The sequence below is a fragment of the Saccopteryx leptura genome, chromosome 3 (genome assembly GCF_036850995.1).
Source record: "Saccopteryx leptura isolate mSacLep1 chromosome 3, mSacLep1_pri_phased_curated, whole genome shotgun sequence".
In the NCBI taxonomy this organism is placed as follows: Eukaryota; Metazoa; Chordata; class Mammalia; order Chiroptera; family Emballonuridae; genus Saccopteryx; species Saccopteryx leptura.
The window spans coordinates 144,399,901-144,425,802 of NC_089505.1; the positions used below are offsets into that span (position 1 = coordinate 144,399,901).

Consider the following 25,902-nt stretch of genomic DNA (forward strand, 5'->3'; position numbering starts at 1 on the left):
AATATTTCCGTAATGAAATGGTATAATAGAGTAACTATATTTTTATATCTGGGCACATGCCACAAACCAGCATAGCTAGTAATTCCAGGTCCTGAGTGGGAACAGTGCAGAATTAAGAAAATAAGTGGAATTAAGAAAATACAGACTCGGGAGGGCCCTGCAATGCTGCTGGCAAGAACAAAGTGCTCCCCAAAATCACATCTTGCTTTATTTATAGGGCAAAGTGGACCATTAGCAAATCAGTGAGATCTTTGATCATGTTTCCAAGGCAACCCAAGAATTTTACCAAGTGCAGAAAACCCCTACCATACATATCATCTTAACTTTACACCAAAGGATAGAAGAAACTGGCCTCCAGTCTTTCTGGGGAACATGGGGGTAAACAATACAGCACCACAGCTTAACAGCCTTTTGCAACCTAATCAGGCAGATGAGGTGGGGGGTTGGGCAGATTGTCAGTTTACAGCCAATTCCCCACACCTCTGTCCCCCAAAAATCTAAACTCCAAAAACCCTGTTGGTCTTTTGGTCCCCAATAGGCACATATTTCCCTGGAATACCATAGGGTGCACCTGGAAATCATCTAGGGCACACTAGTGCACCCTGGCGCACACTTTGAGAACCACTATCTTAAAGTTTTAAGAGTTGTTTATTTTGTATCTTCTTTCTTTCTTTCTTTCTTCCTTCCTTCCTTCCTTCCTTCCTTCCTTCCTTCCTTCCTTCCTTCCTTCCTTCCTTCCTTTCTTTCTTTCTTTCTTTCTTTCTTTCTTTCTTTCTTTCTTTCTTTCTTTCTTTCTTTCTTTCTTTCTTTCGAACAGAGACAGGAAGACAGAAAGAGAGACAGATAGGAACAGACAGGGAGGATGAGAGATGAGAATCATCAATTCTTCATTGCAGCTCCTTAGTTGTTCATGATTGCTTTCTCATATGTGCCTTGACGGGGTTGGGGGGTGGGGGGAGTGAGCGAGTGACCCCTTGCTCAAGCCAGCAACCTTGGGCTTTAAGTCAGCAACCTTTGGGCTTAAGCCAGAGTTGTTGGGTCATGTCTGTAAGGTATTTTCCCCACCAAGGAAGAAAGAAGAGCGTAGTCACGAAGTGTGGAATAGTAAAAGCTTTATTTAATAGAGAGCATCCTGGATGAGGTTCTCTGGTCCCCAAGACAGGCCAGAGAAGTCCTGCGGATTCTCCCCTTGGGGGTGGTGGTGGTAATTTATAGGGTTGGTAGGGTGATGGCGAGTTGATATGACGTGGTGAAATTTCATTGGTTGACAGGCGGTTCTTGCCATTTCTTTTTGGTGGGCATGGGTGTGGGCTGTTCCAGCCAAAGTTCCGGGGCCTGGTTCCTCACGTGACCATTTCCAACCGACCTCACAATGTCTATGATCCCACTCTCAAGCTAGTGGCCCAGTGCTCAAGCTGTGAGACCATACTCAAGCTGGTATCTTCCTTTCTTAATTGGTTTAATAAAGTTTCAGACCTTTAGCTAAGACTTTGCAGGAACAGAAATATTCTTAAATTCCTAGAAAATAGTCACAATAGTAAATAGGTGTAATATTGGTGGCTGAGGCCAGGCAGGTTCATATTGGATTCTGGCAGATAGAGAAACTGAGGAGCCAAAAAGTGTTGTATTGGAGGCTCACAAAGATAGGTGAGCAAATAAACAACAAAAGGGAAAGACCAAATAAACACATGAAAATCTGCTATTTGCAGTAAGGGCAAGGAAACAAGGAAATCCACACCTCAAGGTGGTGGCAGGATAGCGATCCGGAAAAATCGCCACCCAGGGGAAGCACCCATAGCCTTACATAGGCTATCCACACGTGCCTCTGCCAAGTGCTCATGCACTAAAGAAAGTAAAGTGCTTGCAGCTGGTAAAACCAGGAGCAAGCCTACCTAACAGGGCTGCCCACAATAGGTCAAATCTGTATTGTTTAAGGAACTAGGAGATTTTTGTTATTTGTTTTAAAAGAGTGATCCTTGTAAGAGTAGGGTTCTGATTACAGGTAATTGGTAAATGACGACATGGGACTGTTTCCTGTTCACTACACGAATGTTGCTGTCAATTGTGCGATAATAAAAGCTCTTTTTTTTTTTTTTTGGTAAGGATTTGAGACCCTAATAAGTTTTCTAAAGCTAGACTATCTTTTAACCAGGGAGTTTTTCTGGGCACTTCAAAATAAGATAATGATGCTTGAAAAAGCTCAAGTTTAAATAGCTATTAGGAGGCTGCCAGAGTTCTGCTTGGAGACCTTTACTCTTGTTTTAATAATGGCAAGAACTGGTCATTGCGGAATTTAGGGTACTTTAAAAAGCAGGCTGCCTTCGGTTAATGAGAATCCAAGCTACAAACTTGGGGCATGGCTTTTGTAAGGAACTTCCATTGCACTTTGTCGCTTGCGTATGTCAGCACCGCCCTCAGGACAAAGGGTGCTTGGGCTGGAGAGTTGGGGGTTGGGGTCAAGGGCAAATGCTGCAGCGACAGGAGGTTATTTATGTGGTCTATCTACACGTTACTTGGTTTCAACATCAAGCCAGCTTTTCTCCACGTCTCCCGTGAACCTCTGGCCCACTGTCACACAAACGCCCAGAAGGCTCACAGGAACTAGGAAGGCAGTTTACGCAGCGCAGGGACTAGGGAAGTTCGCCGGCTGCGACAAACACCACGTGGAGTCACCGACTCTGGCAGCAACTCCTCCGGGAAGGGCGTACCCCAGCGACGCTACGGGCAACGCCTCCGCTGCCAGCCAATGAGAAGCGGAGACCGCGTCAGGGTTTTCGCTCATTGGGTGTGCTGGCTCCTCCCCGCGGGGTACGCAGCTCTCCCAGGCCTCTAAAGTCCCAGCTACCCAGTCACCGTGTCCGGCTTTTGCGTGTTCGCTGCAGGTCCTAGGATTTCCTTAGCTCCCTTTCGTCTGATTCTTCGGAGTCTTTCTCAAGCCCTCACACACCGGTTTCCTAGTTTTTATTTTCTTCGCTTTTTCTCTCTCCATCCTTCTCAGCTCAGCATGCAGAAAAAAGACGTCTCCCCACACGGTTTCCTGCCTAGCTTCCAACATTTCGCCACGCAGGCCATCCATGTGGGCCAGGAACCAGAGCAATGGACCTCCCAGGCATTAGTGACCCCCATCTCCATGTCCACCACGTTCAAGCAAGGGGCTCCCGGCAAGCACTCGGTGAGCTGGGTCTGTCTGGGGTGGTCCAGCGTTGGGCGGGAAAGGAGCGGTGGCTTACAAATTAAAAAGGCACCCAATTAATTTATAAAATGGCATATTCATTAGAAATGCAGCCTGGAAGGATGTTTGCTACACTTGTAATCCTCCTTGCAATGAAGTTTTGTTTTGGATGGTCCAGTGATCATATTTCTTTTGATAAGCAGAACTAGAAGGAATAGTTTGTCCAACTTGCCATCTAGATTTGGACTGAAATTCATGTGATTCTGGCAAATTTGCAGCTCAAAACTGAAGGTCATCATAACTTCCTTGAATTATTTTTAGCAGCAACAATTATAAAGATATAATGAGTCAGCTAAAAAATTGTTGTACAACTCATCTAGAATCAGGATCATTTCCAATAGCTGCATTCAATTATTAATAGTTATTAAGTACTTGCTATGTGCTAGATACATACTTACATGTGTTATATCATGTGTATTACGTGGGTTGCCTCAGATAATACTGACAACACCCCTAGTCTGAACTAGGTTTTCATTTTATGAAAAAACCTGAAATTAGCCCAAGGCTCAAGGCTAAGTGCTGGAGCTGAAATTCCAGCTCTGATCTGGAATCCCACATTTAGGCATTAGGCTACATTGTGCTCTGCTCCATTAATGCTAGCAATAATCTAACTCATTGCATCATTTGGGCAGTGTGGCTTAGTATTGAAAAGCACAAATCATGTAGTCAGAGGATCTAGGTTTGAATTCTGACACATCTGTTCTGAGCTGGGTGACTGAGCAAAGTTACTTAACCTGTTCAAGCCTCAGGTTGATACCTACCACCTAAATTGTTGATATCTATATTAAGCTGTATGGTACATTATAATTGCTCAGTAGTTTGGTATTTCATGGTGTTTACATTTATATTTTTTTCATTTGATCCTCAAAACAACCTAGATACATACTTACATGTGTTATATCATGTGTATTACGTGGGTTGCCTCAGATAATACTGACAACACCCCTAGTCTGAACTAGGTTTTCATTTTATGAAAAAACCTGAAATTAGCCCAAGGCTCAAGGCCTGTCAAGGTTAGAGGGCAGGACAGGTATTATGTACTTTTTATCGAAAAGGAACTGACCCAGAATCAAAGATAAATGATATGTAAGGCTTATGGAAGATCCCCCTCTGTTAATCACATATCTTTTCCCCTTTTTGGTAGCATACTTGATGGATCTTGAAGTATTTAAAAGTTTCTGAGGTTGAGAAAAAGTTAGTTAAATGAACTTTGTAGGTCCTGAAACTTAGTTAATCTTCAAAAACCTCATTAGTGTATTTAAGGTGTTTCTACAACTGGTTTAGGATGCTTCTAGCTACTATATTTTTGAATCAATATGTGTACACACAACTTGTCTTCCCAGCACGTGATTTGTTCCTGGGGCAAGGTTTTGTGAACTGTGGCTGCAGGCGGAGCTTCAGCACGAAAGTTACTGTTTAGCTACAATATTAATAATTAAATGTTATCAGAGAGCCAGCAGGGATGGTATAATTAACAAACTCCTTAATACCTTTAAAAATCAGATAAGAGGACTAAAGAGATTTTGAGGAGCTGAATGAGAAGCATCTAATTCTCCAGTTCCATTTGGAAAGCTATTAAATGGGTGAGAAAGTAGGAATTTGCCTCTAAAATATGCTTCTCCCCTCCCCCTCTGCAAAGTTAAATCTCTGCAGTGAATACTTATGGAAGCATGGGGTACCTTTCTATGGCAGTGGTCACATGAATCCATTATTTTTCCTGTCTGCTGAGTACAGCTGGAGGTCACATCAAGTATGTGATGGTGGTGAGAGACGAGAATATCTGGAGCCCTATAAAATATGTCTACTCTGAAAAACAAGGAAACAAACAAAGCAACAAAACACACACACACACACACACACACACACACACACACCCCAAAAAGCAAAAAACAAACAAACAAAAAAAACACCTAATACTGGGAGTTCCTGCATCAGAAACAAAGGCATAAAGAGTGGTTGTGTTTTGTTATGTGCTTACAGGAGGCAAAGGGTTGGGGGTTGTGTGGAAGGTGGAAAGGAGAAAATTATAGAATTTTTTGTCAGTGTTTAAATTCTAGGTTTGGATTCTGGTGTTAATATTTGGCATTACTTTTCTCACAAGGATTAAAAGATCATGAGGATTAAATAAAATGACTGGATGAACACAGCTAGTATGGTGCAATACTCATGAAAGGAACATAATGCAAAATTTTAAAGAGTATTGTGTGAACATACTTTGTCAAGAATCACTCTCTATTTTTTGAGTCACTTTTGTAGAGCCAAGATATCCTTGAGTAATTGTAGAATCTGTTCATAGCTTCCTGTTGGAAGCTAAACAGAACTCTATCACTTATTAGGAAATGAAATACAGGCTAGAATTAGGTTTTCTCTGTTGACTCTGGTGAGTCCCCTTCTCTGATATCCCCAGATTAATATGTAAAGTAAGTCTAACATAATAATAATGCTGATAAAAACAACCAGTTATCTAGTTGTTAGCATATACTAGGCACTATGGAGAGGATATATATTGTCTCATTTTATCATCACAACAATTTTATGAACTAGGTGTCTATTTTATTCCCATATATGGATATTGAGATTGACTCTAGGAAATGTTAAGTAACTTACCTGTTAGCATGTAGCTCAAAAGTGGCAGAATTCTAATACAGAGATTTGGCTGACTTCACAGCTTCTCCACATCACTACACTGTTACGCTTTTAATGCGAGATATGTCATGAGTAAATAATAACTATAGTGGAATAAACTCATAGTTGTGGAGTCACCTGTGTTTGCAACTCTGACAATACCTTTCTTAGGATGAACTCTGACTTCTTTTCTTCAGGGTTTTGAATATAGCCGTTCTGGAAACCCCACCAGGAATTGCTTGGAAAAAGCAGTGGCAGCACTGGATGGGGCTAAGTACAGTAAGTGGTGTCCAATTCCAAGTTTTTTAACATCTGGAATCTACTCTTACATATATAAAGAGAAAGACAGAGGCACTGAATATAGAGCTGGAATAAAATAAGGATTTGCTAGTTCAAAAGTCTTACTTAACTAAAACATTGAATTATTTGAATTATTTGCCCAGGATCCCATGAATTAGGCAAAATGGCAGAATTTTCTGTTTGGTATTCATGTAGATACTTTTTTTTTTTTTTTTTACAGGGACAGAGAGAGATGAGAAGCATCAATCATCAGTTTTTCATTGCGACACCTTAGTTGAGGGGTCGGGAACCTATGGCTCGTGAGCCAGATGTGGCTCTTTTGATGGCTGCATCTGTCTCGTAGACAAATCTTTAATAAACAAATAATAACGTTAAAAATATAAAACATTCTCATGTATTACAATCCATTCATTTCCTACCGCTCATGTTCATGGTTGTGGGTGGCTGGAGCCAATCACAGCTGTCTTCTGGGACAACACCAAATTTTTATTGGATAATGCTTAATATATACAGGTCGTTGTATGGCTCTCACAGAATTACATTTTAAAATATGTGGCGTTCATGGCTTTCTCAGCCAAAAAGTTTCCTGACCCCTGCCATAGTTGTTCATTGATTGCTTTCTTATACGTTCCTTGACCGTGGGCCTTCAGCAGACCGAGTAACCCCTTCCTTGAGCCAGCGACCTTGGGTCCAAGCTGGTGAGCTTTTTGCTCAAGCCAGATAAGCCTGCGCTCAAGCTGGTGACCTCAAGGTCACGAACCTGGGTCCTTCCACATCCCAGTCCAACGCTCTATCCACTGTGCCACCGCCTGGTCAGGCTAGATACTCTTTATCTGAGCTGTTAGTATAAATAGATAAAAACTAAGTTATATAACGGTACCTATGAAAATATTAACTTTTTTGTATTTGGTTCATTCACCTGATTATTTGTGCCTGAGAAAAGCAAGCAAGGTACATTTCAATAGGCAGGTGCCAACGATAATGTGCTGTCAGAGATTATGGATTAATCCTTGAATTTTTTTCATGGGTGTGCATTGCTATGAAATCATCTTTGTATTTTTATATAAATAATACTAAATGAGGGCAAAATACTGACTAGAAAATAAGAGTCTTAGTAGTTTTTTCACAGCAAGAGTATAGGAATTAGAAATATATAGTTTTTAGAGAGAGAGAGAGAAAGGGAAAGCGACAGGAAGGGAGAGAGATGAGAAGCATCAGTTTGTAGTTGCAGCACCTTAGTTGTTCATTGATTGTGTCTCATACGTGCCTTGATGGGGGACTCCAGCTGAGCCAGTGACCCCTTGCTCAAGCCGGTGATGGGGCTTTCGAACCTGGGACCTCAGTGCCCTAGGTCAATGCTCTATCCTCTGTGCTACTACTGGTCAGGCTAAAAATATTAATAATATGTTATTGGGTTTGTTAGGGATTTGGGGGAGAGGGTTGGTTGTATTTTTGTTGAGATTAAACACAAAACTGAAATTTAGTGTTGTGTGGGGAACATTGTTTTCTGCAGGAGGTATAAAGACTGAGTGTCATGTCAGACACTTTTTCAAGTAGGATCCAGAAAACATGGTTGTTTTTAACTTTGTTTTGAAAGTTAGCCTTTTATGTGAATTATCTGTTGGACCACAGATCTCCATAGTAAAAAGACTATAATCCTAACCTAAAGATTTCTAAAAGATTTCACAGCAATCTCATTTTTTTTCTGAGTTAATGGATTATTCCTCTGCCAAGCACAGGTGATTTTTTTTTTATCATCAAGATGATCTATTGATGTTTGTTAGGATATTTTCTTTTACGGTGTTTAATGTGCACAATTCCAGTTACTTTTTTATTATTTATTATATTTGTTCAACATGAGATCACATTTGTTTAAAAAGATGTTCAACATTCAAAAATTAAAAATAAATTTATTAAATTATCAAACATGTCCCTGGTCTGATTTTTGTTAAATTATATGCTCAATTACATATTCATATAATTAATGAATCATATCTTAGCTGTATTCCTCAAGTTTGAAATTTCTTTAGAGTCTGATAGTTTTAAACTGTAATGTGATTGGCATTGCACTGCTAATTATCTCAGAATTTTTATTTTAATTTTTTTTTTTAATTTTAGAACATCAATCTGTTCCTATATGTGTCTTGACCTGGGATCGAACCAACACCCTTTGTGCTTCTAGTCGATGCTTTAACCAACTGTGCTATCTGATCAGGGCATGTCTCAGAATTAAAAACATATATATTTCCTTGAAGTGTTTCAGAGAAATGTTGTACCCCAATTTTATCTCAGGAAAAACAATTGTCTTGAAGTGTTTCAGTGAAATGTTATAACCAAAGCAGATTTATATATTTTTATTATATATTTATAGATATTTTATCTTTGAAATGGAAAAAGGGATTTTGTAGTAGTGTTCATCATGTTACTTCTGGTGACTCGGCAGTGATGATTCTCCTATCAGTAGGGAGAGGGACATAAAATAATGCAAGTGAATAATGGAGGTGTCTTTAACCTATTGGTCTGACTTTTTGACTTACTCTAACTTGGTTTTTATTTTAGGTTTGGCCTTTGCTTCAGGTTTAGCAGCCACTACGACTATTACCCATCTCTTGAAAGCAGGTGACCAAATTATTTGCATGGATGATGTGTATGGAGGTAGGTGACCTCTCACATTCATGTTGTGTCAACTGATACATATATACACATATATATATTTTTCAAGAGAAAGAGAGAGGGGGAGGAGAGACAGGAAGGGAGAGAGATGAGAAGCATCAACTTGTAGTTGTGTCACTTTAGTTGTTCATTGATTGCTTCTCATATGTGCTTTGACCTGGGGAGGAGGGGGGACTCAAGCCAAACTAGCGACCTTTGTGCTCAAGCCAGCAACCATGGAGTCATGATCCCATGCTCAAGCCAGCGACCCCATCCATGCTTAAGCTGGAAAGCCTGCACTCAAGCCAGTGACCTCAGGGTTTTGAACCTGAGACCTCAGCATCCCAGTTCAATGTTCTATCCACTGCAACACCACTGGTCAGGCTCAACTGGTATTTAAAGATAATAAAGTAGGTCCTGAATTATATTAACAATGTTGCCAAGATTATTGATTATTTATTGTCTTTTAAAGGTGTAATGGACACCCCTTGGTGGCTCAGACTTGGTAAAAGAGGAACATACATACTTAGGCATATGCTTAGTAACTGCTTATAAGTGAGATTGAATAATAATAATTTTATTTAAGCTGTTGAAAAGAGGATGTAGGGCTTGATCAACTTTTAGACATATTCTGCTTTAGGGAAGACAGTGATAAAAGGAGACTAACCTAGTGTAATTTAAAATTTTCACTAGCAGTGAAGATGAACTGTTGTAGCCCTGGTAGGTAGATCACTCTCAAAAGAGCTTAACTCTACCCATCCCTTTATCTTCCACCCTTTTGTTTTTAGGGAACCTTTTGAAAATTTGTTAAAAGTTACATACCCTTTCCTTAGAAAAGTGTACTTAAGATGACATACAACATTTATCATTTTAATTTTAGGATCAAGTTGTCTGACCTTGTCAATGGATCCAAATTTAAGAACTTTCATTCTAAAAAGTTTAAATGCTAGTTATTTAAAATGGCAAGTGAATAGGTAAAGAAGACAGGTTGCCCTTACCTTTACAAACAAGACTGATTTTTGTGTTCAAAACAACACAAAATTTTCTGTAAATATGCATGTATATTTCTAATGCTTTCAAATAATTAAAATGTGACTTCTAGAGTATTATCATATTTGAACAAAAAACTTAAATCTGTAAGTTCTTTAAAGAAAGGGACCACTCATCAGAAATTACAAAGTGTTGTGTATTTTATCTTTGGTCCCTATGATAGTTTTTAAATTAAATTGATTAAACCTCAAAACTTTAGTTACTTTTATAATGCATTATAAAAACCTCATTGCAAATGTAGCACAAAATCTTGAAAATTTCTGCTGATTTTTAACAATTATTTATATTATTTTCAGTCTTGTATTATCTAAGGTCAGTTTCTACTACTCAAAAGTCTTAATATATTTTGATCAGAGTATTTAACCTTTTTTGGTCAACTATTAATAATAGCAGTTTTCCCTTTAAATTTTGCATATGTAAATTTAAATTTCAGAACAGTGCTTATAAAAGAAATTATGCTAAGTTAAATGATTTATGATTTATCTTCTTTCACTGTAAATCTTCAGTAGTTTGATTTATATTGTCTCATTTTTCTGTTAATGCTTTCTGAACCATATAACAAAAAGATCAAGGAATAATAACCAGTTTTTTTCCGTTACTATTGTTATATCTGGATAGTGAGGAAGCAAATGTTTTGCCATACAATTAAATAGCCAAATTAAGGAGTCTTTAATTTAATGCATGTGACCACAAGTAGATTCACATTCTAAAGAACTTGCTGCCCCAGACGAACTCAGGGGTTTGTTTTAAAAGCAAAAAGAAGCGAGGGGAGGGAGTGAGGAACATTTCTTAATACAATGTCCTTTCCATTTTATCTGATTCTCTTCTGCTTCAGGTACAAATAGGTACTTCAGACAGGTAGCATCTGAATTTGGATTAAAGATTTCTTTTGTTGATTGTTCCAACACTAAATTACTTGAGGAGGCCATTACACCAGAAACTAAGGTAACTGAGTTTTGTCTTTTTTTCTTGTGATGTTTTGTGGACATAATTTAAATCCGAATAACAAATTTTATTGGAAATCATCAATAAAATAAGATAGGTCTGGTGTCTCCTAGGTATGATAGCATAATGATTAGGTACATAAATTCTGGAGTGGGATTCAAATTCTAATTTTGCATCATAGTCGATATATGATTATTGGCAAATTATTTTACCAAAGTCTCAATTTCTTTATTTGCAAAATGGGGATAATTGTACTTCCTTTATGGAAAAGTGGTTGTGTGAATTAAAGGAGATAAGGCATGTGAAATGCTTAGTATGGTTTCCAGTACATTGAAACTGGTAAAAAATTTGTTAGCAAAAGGACACAATCAACTGCATTACCAAGCTAGTATTGGTAACAGAAGTCATCACAGAAATTGGATTACAGAAAAGGAAGCCTGCCAAGCTCCCCAAACCTTAAGCATAGTAGCTTTTATAGTGTTCTAAATGATACTTCAGCAAGATAATAGAAATAGAGAATGGGCCACTAGCAATCTTTAGCCTCCATCCTGGGAAGCTTATATGCCACCGGAAGGTGTTTTGTGCTTGAGTGAAAGGCATAGTGATAGTCTTTCTTGGGACCTCATTTAAATTCTGCATGGGTAAAAGAAGGAACAGTGTCTTTTATAAGCCAGCCCTTTCCAACTTTGCTAATGATTATAAGGTTTGAATTGTACTCAAGATTATGTTGCAGTGACTGCTAAAAAATGAAAATCTTTTCTTACACAAATACTTTAAAGATTGACACCAGGGTGAACTTTGAGTGATAAAGGATTATTTTCAAAAGAAGTTTTTTGTTTTTTTTTTAAATCTTGTTTCGGAGAAAAGATACTTATGTAAATAGCTGGTCTGCATCTTTCTAAAGTAGGAAAAGCAAATTATGAGTATATTAATTATTGTCGACAGAACTGTATATAGTATCATTTTACAGACTTGAATTAATACATTTTCCCCCTGAAATATTTGTCTCATCATTTGAAGTAGATTTTTTGCATGTAAAATTGTATTTATTTACTTATTTTTATTTTAATTATTTTTTATAATGAGTGGGAATAATAAATTCTAACCCAGGAATATTCTTTTTTATTTTTTTACAGAGACAGAGAGAGAGTCAGAGAGAGGGATAGATAGGGACAGACAGACAGGAACGGAGAGAGATGAGAAGCATCAATCATCAGTTTTTCGTTGTGACACCTTAGTTGTTCATTGATTGCTTTCTCATATGTGCCTTGACCGTGGGCCTTCAGCAGACCGAGTAACCCCTTGCTCAAGCCATCAACCTTGGGTCCAAGCTGGTGAGCTTTTTGCTCAAGCCAGATGAGCCTGCACTCAAGCTGGTGGCCTCGAGGTCTCAAATCTGGGTCCTCCGCATCCCAGTCCAACATTCTATCCATTGCGCCACCGCCGGGTCAAGCTAATATTCTTTAAATAATTCAATTCATGTAGAATATGTATTACTTTAACTATCTTATCTTTTCTACAGTGAAACTATAGGGTTTTTGCCCATTTATATAGGTAACAAAAAAGAAATATTAATTCTTTGAAAAAGAAATCAGTAGATAATGTCATTTAGTACAGTGGCACCTTGTTTAACAAACAATTCCTTTTGTTGTTTTCAATAACTATCAAGAAAATAAGATTTCAGTTATTTAGATTAGTTATTTAGATTTTGGAATATACAGGTATATATGATACTGTCTCTTTTTTATGAAAAATAACTATAAAATTAACTTGCATACTTTTCTGCTTATATGTATATTATCTCATTTGATCCTTATAACAACTTTCTCAGGTAAACATTACCAACCTCATTGTACAGATGAAGACTTTGAGGAAAATAGAGGGCAAGTTACTTGGCTACGATCTCTTGGAAATTTATGGGGACTGGGATTCAGATTTGAGCCTCTTCATTGTCCAGTTTCTTCTGATGTAGCCTTCCAGGTGGCTATACTATATGAGATGGATGTTTGTGCAGTGTTTTTTATATTGTCTTTTACTGAATTGTTTTAGCTTGTTTGGATTGAAACCCCCACAAACCCTAACTTGAAGATGATTGACATTGAAGCCTGTGCACACACTGTCCATAAACATGGAGATATTATTTTGGTCGTCGATAACACTTTTATGTCAGCATATTTTCAGGTAAATGCAAATAAATGTTTTGATATGATTGGTGGACTACACGGACACCTGTAATTGGTCTGAGAAGGTATTAACTAATGGTAAAGAAGGCCCAATTATAATTGTTTGTCTAATCAATAGCTATGATTAAATTTTAAGAGTTTGAAAATGATTTTAATGTAAACAAGTCCTTCCTTTCCTTAGGTTAGTATCTTGTATGTAACTTTGTGTATTTTAAATGTTATCTTAAGTAAAGCTTTTAGGTTTTCTTAGGATGTGTAAACTCTGAAGTGGTCTTATTTTGTGATTGTTTTTGTCTGTGCCTTGCACATAGTAGGGACTTGAATTTTTATGTGCCAGTTGCAAAGTTAGTAATATTATTTTTCAGTCATCCCTAATATGTTTTTATCTAACCGATCTTCCAAATAGAAGGAAAAGAAAAGCAGTACTCAGTGACATCTCAATGTATGTCACACATGGATTATTTCTTGATTTCTCTTCCTTCTTGCTATTTCTCTTCCCTCAGTACCCATAGATTATGCGTAGTCCTTTACTTTATTTGTATTATAAATTTATTATTTGTATTATAATTTTACGTTTCACATTATAGCTATAAGTATTTACAGTGCTCTTTTTAAACTATCTATGTCCCTACCCACCCCTTTATATACATCTTACCCCACGTACAAACTTTCCCATTTATCCTCATTTCTTTCCAATTTTTCTCTTCCTTTTTTTCCAGATCCTCCTTCCTTTCTGTTCTGTTTGCTTCTCTTTGTAGATCATCTTGGGATCTCCGTAATCGAGGAGTTGTCCACCCCACCCCCCTCCCAGTTCTCCAGCTCTTTCCTCTGAGTACCCTAACTTTGTGTCCTTTCCTTACTGGGAATTAATTACCTTTTCCCTGCTCTTTCCTTCCTGCCTGTATTCTGTGGTCATTCTTATTACATTTTGTGTAGTTCACTTTATTATGCAGAATTCCTGAAATCCCAGTTCATGTTCTTTATCGCTTTACTTAAGCGTAGGTTTACAGATTCAGTTGTTTACATTTCCCCTCTCCTGCTCTGCATCCCTGAAGTTGGGCGTGGCTTCTGCCTTCCTATGACTGGCTGACTCCCTGGCAATTGGCATAAGTTGGTCCTTCGCCTTCCTTTGTCTTATTCAGAAGGCATTACCGTGTTTTATTTTCCTTTTCTGAGACACTCTTCCTGGCTAAATTACATTCAGACAGTTTCATGGGCCACTTAACCTTCATGATATATAGTGGTCCCATGGTGTCCAAGAGGATCAGTTCTAAGAACCCCTGTGGATACCCAAATCCACAGATGCTCAAGTACCTTATATAAAATGCCATGGGATTTGTATATAGCCTGTGCACATCCTCTTGTATACTTTAATGCATCTCTAGGTAACTTACAATACCTAGTACAATGTAAATGCTACGTAAGTAGTTGTTATACTGTGTTGTTTAGGGAATAATGACAAGAAAAAAAGTCTGCACATATTTAGTACAGATGCAACCGTATTAAGCTTAATTACATAGTACATATCAGCAACAGTGTAACTTAAAAAAAAAATTTTCCTTCTGTGGTCTGTGGATGGGGACCATACATATAGAGCATTGACTCTTTCTTTAGCTGCTTCTTGTATAATTTTTTTTGTGTGTGTGTGTGTGACAGAGACAGAGAGAGGGACAAATAGGGACAGACAGACAGGAAGGGAGATGAGAAGCATCAGTTCTTCGTTGTGGCACCTTAGTTGTTCAGTGATCGCTTTCTCATATGTGCCTTGACCGAGAGGCTGCAGCAGATTGAGTGACCCCTTGCTCAAGCCAGCGACCTTGGGCTCAAGCTGGTGAGCCTTGCTCAAACCAGATGAACCTTCGGGTTTTGAACCTAGATCCTCCGTGTTCTAGTCCAATGCTCTATGTACTGCACCACCCCCTGGTCAGGCTCTTGTATCATCTTGTAACAGAAAACCTGGTAAGGCTGTCCATTTCTAAGTCAATGTCTTCTGGCATTATCTGTGTATCACAGTGATTTTCATTCTTACATTCTTTATCTCAGCTCCTTACCCCATATACCACTTAGAATAGGTCATCAGCATAGGATTGATCTGGCTGAGTCACAGTGAGTCCTGTATATTCCCAAAGAGATGGCATGGATTGTTTTAGCCTAGGCCTACCCAGGTTACTCATCAGCCTTGGCCCTCTTTCTTTTATTACTGTCACAAAAATAGGTCCAGTTTTTCTACCTTCCTGAAGCTCTCATCACATTGCTCATGACAGGGATGGCAGTTGGCCTCATTTCAATCTGGATTCATTTCATTTAAATTAATCAGAATCATATTGTTCCTAGGCAACCACATATTGATTCCACAAAGCAAACCTGAAAAGGTTCTCCCACTGTTTTATCCTCATGAAAACTGGATATATTCTCTTTCTTGCTCACCTTTTCTCTTTTGGATCTTCTATAAATCTTACAAAAAGCAAAACGGACAGATTTACCAGCATAAAGTTCCAGAGTGGAGCCTCTGGATTCAGGCAGTGTGGGTGTGAGCCCTGGCTCTACCAGTTTGTTAGTCTGAGTGATCTATTTTATTTTTCTTCATCCCTTCTCATCATCTAGACAATTAGACTCATAAAGGTACTGATTTTATTGAGTTAGTGAAGTATTTTTCACAGTGCTTCACTGGGTTATGTCAAATATTTAACATGGTTCTTGGCACATAATGAGATCAACAGATGTTAGTTATTGGTTTTTCTATTGACCATAGAATTTACAGAATAATAGTCCTGGAAGAGACCTTAGACGTCATCTAGTTTGATCCCATCACTTTAGAGAAGAGCAAACAGATGTGGAGAGAGTGCTTGGAGCAGTATCTTACTTAAAACCTATTTATGAAATAGGCATAGCCCTCTACATGAATACCTTCCAAAGACTAAATGACCAACGAGTTAAAACGTACACCACCCCTGCTACCCCCCCCCCCATTTTATTTCAATGGAAATATAAATGGAAAGATGTTGATTGTATGTTGTTTAGTGAATAAGCTGATTATATCAAAGACATTTGAAGACTAAAGGATTAATTTTTAGGACAACTGAGTGAGGGAAAACAATCTAAACAAATTTTTTTATGTGGCTTAAACTTGGCAAACTGGTAAAATAAAAGAGTAATTAAGAGCCAAGATCATGGCAAACCAAGCGAATAAGCATAGCATATATTGTCAGATTTTAATGATTCAAAATCTAAGTGATTAGTTTTATCTGACTTAACAATTGCTGAATGTTAATGTTAATTTTTTATGTGTTTAGTGAATCAAGAATGCCAGCGTTCTGCTGTAGGTACTAAATTTAGAAGCCAGTCAGCAACTTCTCTAAAGAAACAGGTTCAGGAGACCTGTTGCCTTGAGTTTATCTGCTATTTCTAGAAAAAATTGTGCCTCTGGAATTGACTATTGGGTCCACTACTTTGTATTTTTATTTGGGTCAGGGAAGAAAGGGAACAATAATATCAGATTTTAATCAGAAATGTTTTAATATGTACATATTTTTGAAAAGGTAGAATAGGAATTGTGGTTACACTAGCAAATAGGCAAGTAATGAAACATATTTTTAAGTGATTTCTTATTTTATAAAAACATTTGTTCTTTTCAGCGACCTTTGGCTTTGGGAGCTGATATTTGTATGTATTCAGCTACAAAATATATGAATGGTAAGAAATGCAGAATCTTTGTTCTTTTCTATGGATCGATGAAAATAGCATAGGACTTGACATTTTAATCCCTTTTCTTTTACTGTTAATCAGGTTTTCTCTGACTCATGTAGAAAGTAAAAAAATTCTACTTTCATTAAATACAAGATTTCATTAATAGCAGACAAAACTATGCTCATGATTTATGAGCAGAGGATTAACATCTACTATAAAAGAGTATATCCTGTTTATAGCTTTAAAAGAAACATTTACTTTTTATATGATTTTTGTTATTTTATTTTGGGTATGTTTTTTTTTTTAATAAATAAATTTTTATTAATTTTAATAGGGTGACATCAACAAATCAGGGTACATATATTCAAAGGAAACATGTCCAGGTTATCTTATCATTCAATTCTGTTGCATACCCATCAACCAAAGTCAGATTGTCCTCCGTCACCCTCTATCTAGTTTTCTTTGGGTATGGCTTTTGCTACTGTCAAATTGAATAGTTTATGTAAACTTATTCTATAGGGCTTTTGTTCCAGAGATTTTTTTTTTAAGAGAAAGCCACATTTAGAAATTATAAGTTGAAGAAAAAATACATTATTTTTAACTTAATTTTTGTTTTGTTTTAGGCCACAGTGATGTTGTAATGGGCTTGGTGTCTCTTAATTCTGAGAGCCTCCATGATAGGCTTCGATTCCTGCAAAATTGTAAGTATTAAAAACTCTGGGTTATTTTATGCTCTCAGAGGGGCTATATTTAATGTTTGTATTTCAACTAAACATTGTGAAGTGGTAGCATTCTACTGATCTAGAAAGAAATGATAACTAGAGATAAAAAACTTAGATATTTAGAGGAAAGAAGAAAAACTGGGTTATAAAGATACAGTTGCAGCATGACAGGCCTTTACAGTATGACACACAGGGTGAGTTTGTTCTTTTTCAAATCCATGTTAATTTTTATTATAATGTGGTAAAGCCCAAGTGAATTTTTAGTTTTAAGACTTAATGGATTTTTTATTTTTAAACAAAAAGACATTTTGTATGATGGTTTTTTTACACTATACTTTTTATATCTGGAATGATGGTGAATTTTAAATAGCACTTAAGATATAAACTTATGTATGCATTTCAACAGATGTCTATGCATCGCTTCTAGTTTGGATTAATTATCTCAGTGTAGTTGAAGCTATTTAAAGAGACTTTGATTAATAATTGCAGTTTGTCACATAAGATACAAGACACATAAAATACAAAATAATGAGGAATAAAAATGCCCTTCTTGGAAATAAGTATTAAAATAACAGAAGGGGGCACTGAGAAGGGAAACCAAAAGTTATTTCTTAATAAGTTTCATTTATACAAAATAGGAGTGCAGTCCATATCCTGGAGGTGTGTAAAGTCAGGCTGCGTTAGACCAAAGCTAAATAGAATTATGGTAGAATATTCAGTAATGGGAGCTGAATTGTTTTTATTCTCTATATGCTATAATACTTTTTCAAAGAAGAAGGTTCAGCCAAGTGCAGTATGTCATTTTATTAAGATTATAGAAAGGACTATTTATGTTCATATTCAAAAAGTTATTGTGTTTGTACATAGTTTTCGTGACATGCTCTCATTTTAAAGCCCATTTCTCTAAGAATATTTTATGCTTCATTCTTATGCTTCTGACTTGATATATTAATTTTGCCCTCTAAAACTCAAGCATTAGGTGTTGTAGCTAGCTTCTTAGAAACGCTGTAATGAAAAAGAGAGGTCAGAGAATGTGGGTTCCTACCCACCTTCACACTAACCCAGGATATGCTTGTTTTGCAGCTATTGGAGCAGTCCCCTCTCCTTTTGACTGTTACCTCTGCAGTCGAGGTCTGAAGACTCTGCAGATCCGAATGCAGAAGCATTTTGAAAATGGAATGGCAGTTGCTCAGTTTCTGGAATCAAATCCTTTGGTAAAAAAGGTTATTTATCCTGGTATGTTAATCTGATTTTTAATCACCTTTTCTTGGGATTCTAAGGGTTATCCTAAGCATCTTGCATATATAACATTTATTTGTAAGTTAGGGGCTTTCATATATTTTTATGTTTTCATCAATTATTGAACACTGCATGAGAATTGATTTCTCATGAAACTAGCCTGGTGCATAAGATAGATACTAAGCAAGAGCAATCCAGAAGGATATAATTAACAAGGGGTAGGGCAGTCAGTGTGGAGAATGTTCCAGGTTGTAGGACAGCAGGGGCAAAGATCCTGAGATGAAAATAGAGCGTGGTATTTCTGGTGTAAAGAAAGCTGGTGTGGTTAGAACATGGAGAGCGTAGAAAAGCTAGGTCAAAATGGAGCTAGAGAGATAGAGGCAGGGGCCAGAACAAGTAGCCATTGTGTAAAGATCGTTATTTGGCTTCTTTGTAGGTTACTTAAGCAAACAGTGATTTTTTTGGTTTGTTTTGAAAGTGCATAGCTGACTCTAAGCCTTTATTACAGGGCTTCCTTCTCATCCTCAGCATGAGCTGGCAAAGCGTCAGTGCACAGGTTGCCCAGGGATGATCACCTTTTATATAAAGGGCTCTCTGCAGCACGCCGAGACTTTCCTCAAGAACCTAAAGGTAAACCTTCAAAACAGGTTTTCAAATTGTAGTGATAAGACCTCACAGCAGTTCATTATCTCTCACTTCTACCCAAATCAGATGAATGTTTTTGTACCTGCAGGGTCACACCCACAAACCACTTAATCATACACAGCATTGGGTTAGAGAACAGATATCTAAATATGTTTACTTATTTAACTCTCCAGATACTGCCATTAATTTGAGAGAGAGAAAGTTCTAGTGCATTGGTTTTCAAGTGTATTTAGAAGTAAACCTCTTTTCCAAATGAAATAATATGTGAGACTTCAAAGTGTAGTATGTTGTTTGTGCAATGCACGAGGCTATTCTGAAGTCCAGTACAAGAATAGCTTTCCAAACCTTATGCCTCCCAGACTGCATCTGCCTGGGGTGAGGGAAAGGAGGCCTTGATCTAAATTTCACAGTGGCAGGAAGTTCTCAGGGGCACTGGCGGAGAGGTCATCAAACCACACACTGAGCTTACATTGACTTCACACAGTAGACTGAGATTTAAATACTGTAGGTCAGGTCTAAAGAATTGGATGCTACCAGATTAGTCAAAGCCCTACTGGTATCTAAAATTTGTCTACCTCTAAAATCAGAAAGATAGTAGTGTATGTATAATTTAATATGGCCATGAGAGTAACTTGGTATGTTGGTAGAATTGTGCACCTGAAACATATGGTTTTGCTGGCCAGTGTCACTTCAGCAAAAATGAAACTGGAAATATCTGTATTCATGCTGCCTGTCACCACCCAGCCAAATAAGTAGAGACAGGGATTGAATCTTTATGGGCACTTTATTCAAATGTCTGATAATCTGAGAAGACAGGGTCATGTATCCAAAGCCATCCCAAACCTTCATCCTGAGCCAACCTTTTTATAAAGTGAAGAAAAGGATAGGTAAAAGTTTTGGAATTTCAAGGGAGAGTTAAACAGATTATAGTCAAAGTTAATTGCACCATAGTTCAGTCCTTGGAACACAAAGGCTTTGCAGATCCCTGGGGTACAAAAATGGATCTCTCTCAGATCTCAATAAGTCATGTATACCTGGTCAGGTATCCCAATTAACAGAGAGAGACAAAGAAGGAGACAGACAGGAAGGGAGAGAAATGAGAAGCATCAATTCTTCATTGTGGCACCTTAGTTGTTCATTGGTAGCTTTCTCATATGTAACTTGATTGGGGACTACAGTAGAGCAAGTGACCTCTTGCTCAAGCCAGCGACCTTTGGGTTCAAGCCAGCAACCATGGGGTCACGTCTGATTCCATGCTCAAGCCAGCGACCTTTGGGTTCAAGCCAGCAACCATGGGGTCACGTCTGATTCCATGCTCAAGCCAGTGACCCCACACTCAAGCTGGTGAGCACACACTTAAGCCAGTGACCTCAGGGTTTCGAACCCGGGTCCTCTTATGTCCCAGTCCGATGCTCTATCTACTGTGCCACCACCTGGTCAAGAGAAAGCTAAAATTTTAATTCTTGATTTTTCCCTATCAAAGTCAGCAAAATATTAAATAAATAGATAAAATAAAAAATAAAATAAAATACTTACAAACTTCTATGATACTATAACACTAAAGACAAAAACTGACTTTTTTTTTCTTTTGTTCCAAGGGTGAGTTAAATAAATGCATTAATAAGTGATACATACTAATAAGTGTTTAGACATTTATGTATTTTTATTTAAAGAGAGACCACAAAATTAGGTTTCAGATGTAGTAATTCTGAGGTTTTAGAGCTCATGTTAAGAATTACTTAAGTATAGGGCCAATTAAAAAGATATAAGGGATTCTCCTTTATCAATTTAAATGTTTTAAAAGTTTACATATAATATGTCTAATTAATAAAATTATTGTTATGGATTTTCTCATTTTTTTCTCTGACTTTCTTGCCCAATTTTCAGTTTATTCATAATCACTATTTTCCATTCTCTCTTTCAGGCCCTTTTATTAAAAAATATATATATATATATTTTAGATTTTTGTATTTTTATTTTAGTGGAAGATCTAAATTAATATTTTCTTTGCTGTAGTTATTTGCTCTGGCCGAGAGCTTGGGAGGATACGAGAGTCTTGCTGAGCTTCCGTAAGTATAGTTTCCTCTTTCTTAGTATTTTAACTTTGATGTCAGCTTTAATGATCATTTGCAAAAGGAGTATGATAAAATCAGAAATAATTTGGGATATTTAATAATCAGAACAGCAGAGGACTGTCTAATTGGAATGGTTTCTAACTCAAAAGACTGGAGATTCTGATGTAATCTAATGGAGATAATTATCAGTGCAATCCCAAATTTTGCTTCTACCCCGTGCTCTCTGAGGAGATCCCAGCAGTAGTTGTATGGTTGGCTTTCTGGCCTTTGGCCCAGGGCTGCTTGTTCTATCCCAGTCTGCCCTAGAAGGGAGGTTGGAGACTTTGTCCTGGAAGGGCTGATTCCAAGGCTCTCTGGGAAATGGGGGCTGTGTCTCGGATGAAATGCATCTATGCCTTGATTGTCAGAGAAAGGCCCAACTAGATACCATCAAATATGTTTACCTTCTGTTTAACCTTGAGTGGCTCCATGTTGTTTGCAAGACAAACACAAAATAGAACTTGTTATTCCTGGGCTTTCAATGTCTGGCCCACTCAATTCATTTAATTTTCTCAAGGCACAAGAGGATATCAGAATATGAAGCAGCCTAAGATTAGGCAGTAGAGCACATTATTTGATGGACAAGGACGTGAAGATTCAGAAAGTTTTCCTGATTACTCAGTTGTCACATGGGAATATGCTAGCAACTTAACTGTTGAGGCTTTGCAATGAGGAGAGGTTTAAAAGCATCCTGGACCTGGATTTGAGACCTTTTCTACCAATTGCTTAGCCTTTGAGCTTCAATTTTTTTTTATCTATAAAATGCGCTTAATAATTAAAATAATGATTATCTTTTATTGATTACTTGTGCCACTGTGCATTCCTGAACTGTATCCTGACTTCACTGTATGTTACTGTGACCATATATTGTAATTATTGTGGGGGCCAATCAACAGCATCACCTAATAATTTTCAACTGTACTAAATACACATGGTATATTTCTTTGTTTTAATTTCCATAAACAATTCTGGAATAACTATGCTCTGGAAGCATTTTACTGAAGGGATATCAGAAATTTCCAAAATTTAGGCACATTTTCTGCCCTCTCATAATAGTAGTTTACAATTTCTGGGGAGAGTTATGCAATTTCACAAGGTTAAATAAACATGATGCCCAAATAATGACTCAAATAATTAAAGGTAACACCTAGAGGTTTTTTAGTCTTTCAAGGAAATGCCTGCTAGTAAGTCTGGATGCACAAGAGGGCACACTCAGCATATGAAATTCAGTTATTTTTCATAGTAATGGCGTGTATATTACTTTAAGGTAAGTCTCAAAAATAAACCTCTCCTGCCTTGTTTAGCCATTTGGTTTAAAGTTACTCGGTCCTCGGCTGCTCCATCTAGGCCATAACACTGATGCCAGTAGACAAGTGAATGTAGGTCACAGCTTGTCTATTCTGTCAGCCTCCTTCAGTGTCTCCCAGCTTGGCTGCAACGAGTGCAGCACTGCAATAAGGGAGAGGAAGCGGAGCCACTGGGTGTTGGGTTAGCCGCCCCCGCTTGAAAACATGTATTCATTTTGGGATTTTAGAGAGGTTACTTATCCCCTCTCAACCTCGGTTTTCTCAATTGTAAATGTGGATAGTCCTGTGCCCGGCTCTTAGGGTTGTTGTGGAGCATGGCGAAAAGTAATTCCAAAGCTAATGCCTTGATTCATATTAAGTGCCCAATAAATGTTGACTACTATTATGAATTATTTTTTATTAGGCATCGATACATTACTATACTACAAGTACATTTCAGGTATTTGTAGATACTTTCTGTATGTTCCTTCCATTAATGACTGACAAACTTTTGAGATAGATGCTATATCCAGTTTTCATTCATTAAAAAATGAATTAATGCACATAAATAATCTAGAGGACCTGTCCCATGGTAAGCACTCAATAAGTGATAGTTACTATTCTTTCAGATAAGAAAATTGACTCTGAGGACAGGTAAGTTTTACAAACCCACACAGCCAGTCTGTGGAGGGGCTAAGATTCACACCCAAATCTATTGGTTTCAGTGGCCTAAGTTCTTATTTCTACCTGTGTACTCTCTTTCAAGGAATTAAGAGGCTGAAAAGGCAGAACATTTTAAGGAGGATGTTTGTGTGTAAAACTTCATTAGCGTGATGAAAGAAAATAACGATTTACATTGACCATGACTAAGATTTTCTTTCCATGGTTCTGAAGTGAGATAGCAGAAGGCAGCTTAGGCATTGATTTTGCTGGTACTGTGTAGGGAATGGTCGACTGTTGGTGGCAATGTACATATTAGGGCTCAGAAGACTATAAGCTCCTCCGTGATGTCTCAGCCCACAAAAATTTCTCCTTCCTCTGAACTCTGGCAGTCCTTATTGTCATATGGGCTTGGTATTTGCTGTTGACTATTCTGTTCTGTGGATTATCATAGTCTTTTAGCCTCCTGCCTTGTTATTCAGGGTTAAGGGAATATCTCATTCTTCTTGGTTTTCCGATTCTTACTATAGTGCCTCAGCCATAGTAGGTGCTTTAGCTTTACACATGGGCTATGTGCTGGAATTTCTAATGCACATTGGCTGTTGCTAGTGATCCTGGGTTGCTTTTTCTGGATCTGCCTCAGAAGGTCCAGTTCTGGATTGATTTCATTGATCTAGAGGAAATGAATTTTGGCTGCCTCTTGGTCCAAGAGGCCTCTTCTAAGTCTAGCTGGTTGGTCATGGGATATGTGATTTCTGGCCTCGGCTTCATTTAGGCAAGGTGTTAACATTCACACACTGAAGGCTTTCCTTCATGTGTGGGGACGCTCGGCTGGCACCTTCAGTGTCTGAATTGAGTGTACCTTACTGATAGTATAAAAATAATAAAAGATCTTGGATTTTTCCCTGACCAGTGGGGGTAAAGCATCATCCCAGAGCATGAGGTCACTGACTTGAGCCTAGAGTTGCCCTCTTGATCCCAGGGTCATAGATCCTGAGGTCACCAGCTCCCATCTCAATGGCACCAGTTCATTCCCTAGGGCTTGCTTGATCCCAAGGGCACTGACTTGACCCTGATGGTGCTGACTCTACCCCAAGGTCGCTGTTTTGAGCTTCGGTCAGGGAATGTGAGAAGCAATCAATGGCACAACTAAGTGAAGGAATTCATGCTTTCTCTCTCTCTCTAAAATAAATCTTGGATTTCACTTAAATAATAGAAAAGATAATATTAGCAATTCCTTAAGTTTTTTGCCTATGAAAAATTATAATCATATGAAGAATTTGATATTTAGAGTAGAAAAAATTTGTAGATAATTGCAATTTATGAGACAGAACTGTGCCTCTACTGATAAAATACAATGATAAAAAATTAGCTCACTCTTCCTTCTAGGGCAATTATGACTCATGCATCAGTGCCCAAGAGCCAAAGAGATGCCCTTGGAATTAGTGACACACTGATTCGACTCTCTGTGGGCTTAGAAGATAAAGAAGACCTACTCGAAGATATAGATCAAGCTTTGAAAGCAGCAGTGAGTTTTATTACTTTTGTGTTTGTGGGTGTGTGTTCATGAGGGTGTATGCTTAATCTTAGGAGTGAAGTTCACTATATTATTTTTCCTTTTTGGAGGGGGGGGAGGAGAGGAGATAGTGAGGCAGACTCCTACATGTGCCCCAGCCGGGATTTACCCGGCAACCCCATCTTGGGCTGATACTTGAGTACAGAGCTATTTTTAGTGTTTGAGGCTGATGTGCTCTAATGGAGCTCTCTATCCTCAGTGCCCAGGGGCACACTCAAACCAGTAGAACCACTGGCTGCGAGAGGGGTAGAGGGGAGGGGGAGAAGCAGGTGGTCACTTCTCCTGTGTGCCCTCACCGGGAATCAAACTGCGAATGCCCGTATGCTGGCTGACGCTCTATCCACTGAGCCACCGGACAGGGCTTCACTATATTTATAAAGTGAGGTCTCGATATGGAAAAGGTTTTTTTTTTCCTCCCTACCATAAACAGGATGTATAAATGTGCAGGGAACTCAGTAGTAAGTACAGGTTTAAAAGGTGGTAGTATTCAGAAAAAAATTCTTAGAGGAGGTGAAGTCATTGCCAGCATGTTTAATAACCTATGTTTCTTGTGCACTGTTATTACAGCACTCTCCAAATGCACGTTGAGCCTAGTATAGCAGAACTGCTATTAAAAGTTGCTTCCTGAGACATCGTCTTCTGAATAACTGAATGGATCAATAATGAACTTTTACAGAATTTTCAAGTGGAAATTTTAAGGCACCTCATTACCTTTCATGACTGTAATTGTTCAGGGGTCATCCCTGTTGAAAACAGTTTCCTCTTTCCTTTATTATCATTGACAGGTTAATTCCGTTAATATCCTTTTGTTAATAATTATGATATACACTTGCTTTGTCAGGAGGTGAAATTTGTGTTGCTATTTGAAATTGTGTTGTTTTCTTTTCATAGCTTAAGATTTATATCGATCATGTTTACATTATAGTGGTAATTCATTTTGATGTTTTCTGAAGAATTTAAATTATTAAATGATGTTTTTAAATCAA

The 25,902-nt window shown here is 37.8% G+C and overlaps 1 protein-coding gene across 1 annotated transcript; it reads left to right on the plus strand.

Annotated features, from left to right (window-relative positions):
- The first annotated feature begins 2,808 nt into the window (after positions 1–2,808).
- Positions 2,809–25,902, plus strand: CTH (cystathionine gamma-lyase). Its single transcript, XM_066376565.1, has 12 exons — positions 2,809–3,172; positions 6,055–6,136; positions 8,717–8,812; positions 10,695–10,804; positions 12,854–12,985; positions 16,623–16,680; positions 17,298–17,375; positions 18,480–18,632; positions 19,144–19,265; positions 21,297–21,349; positions 24,730–24,868; positions 25,484–25,902. The coding sequence occupies exons 1-12, from the start codon at positions 3,005–3,007 to the stop codon at positions 25,502–25,504; spliced, it is 1,212 nt and encodes a 403-aa protein (XP_066232662.1). The 5' UTR covers positions 2,809–3,004; the 3' UTR covers positions 25,505–25,902.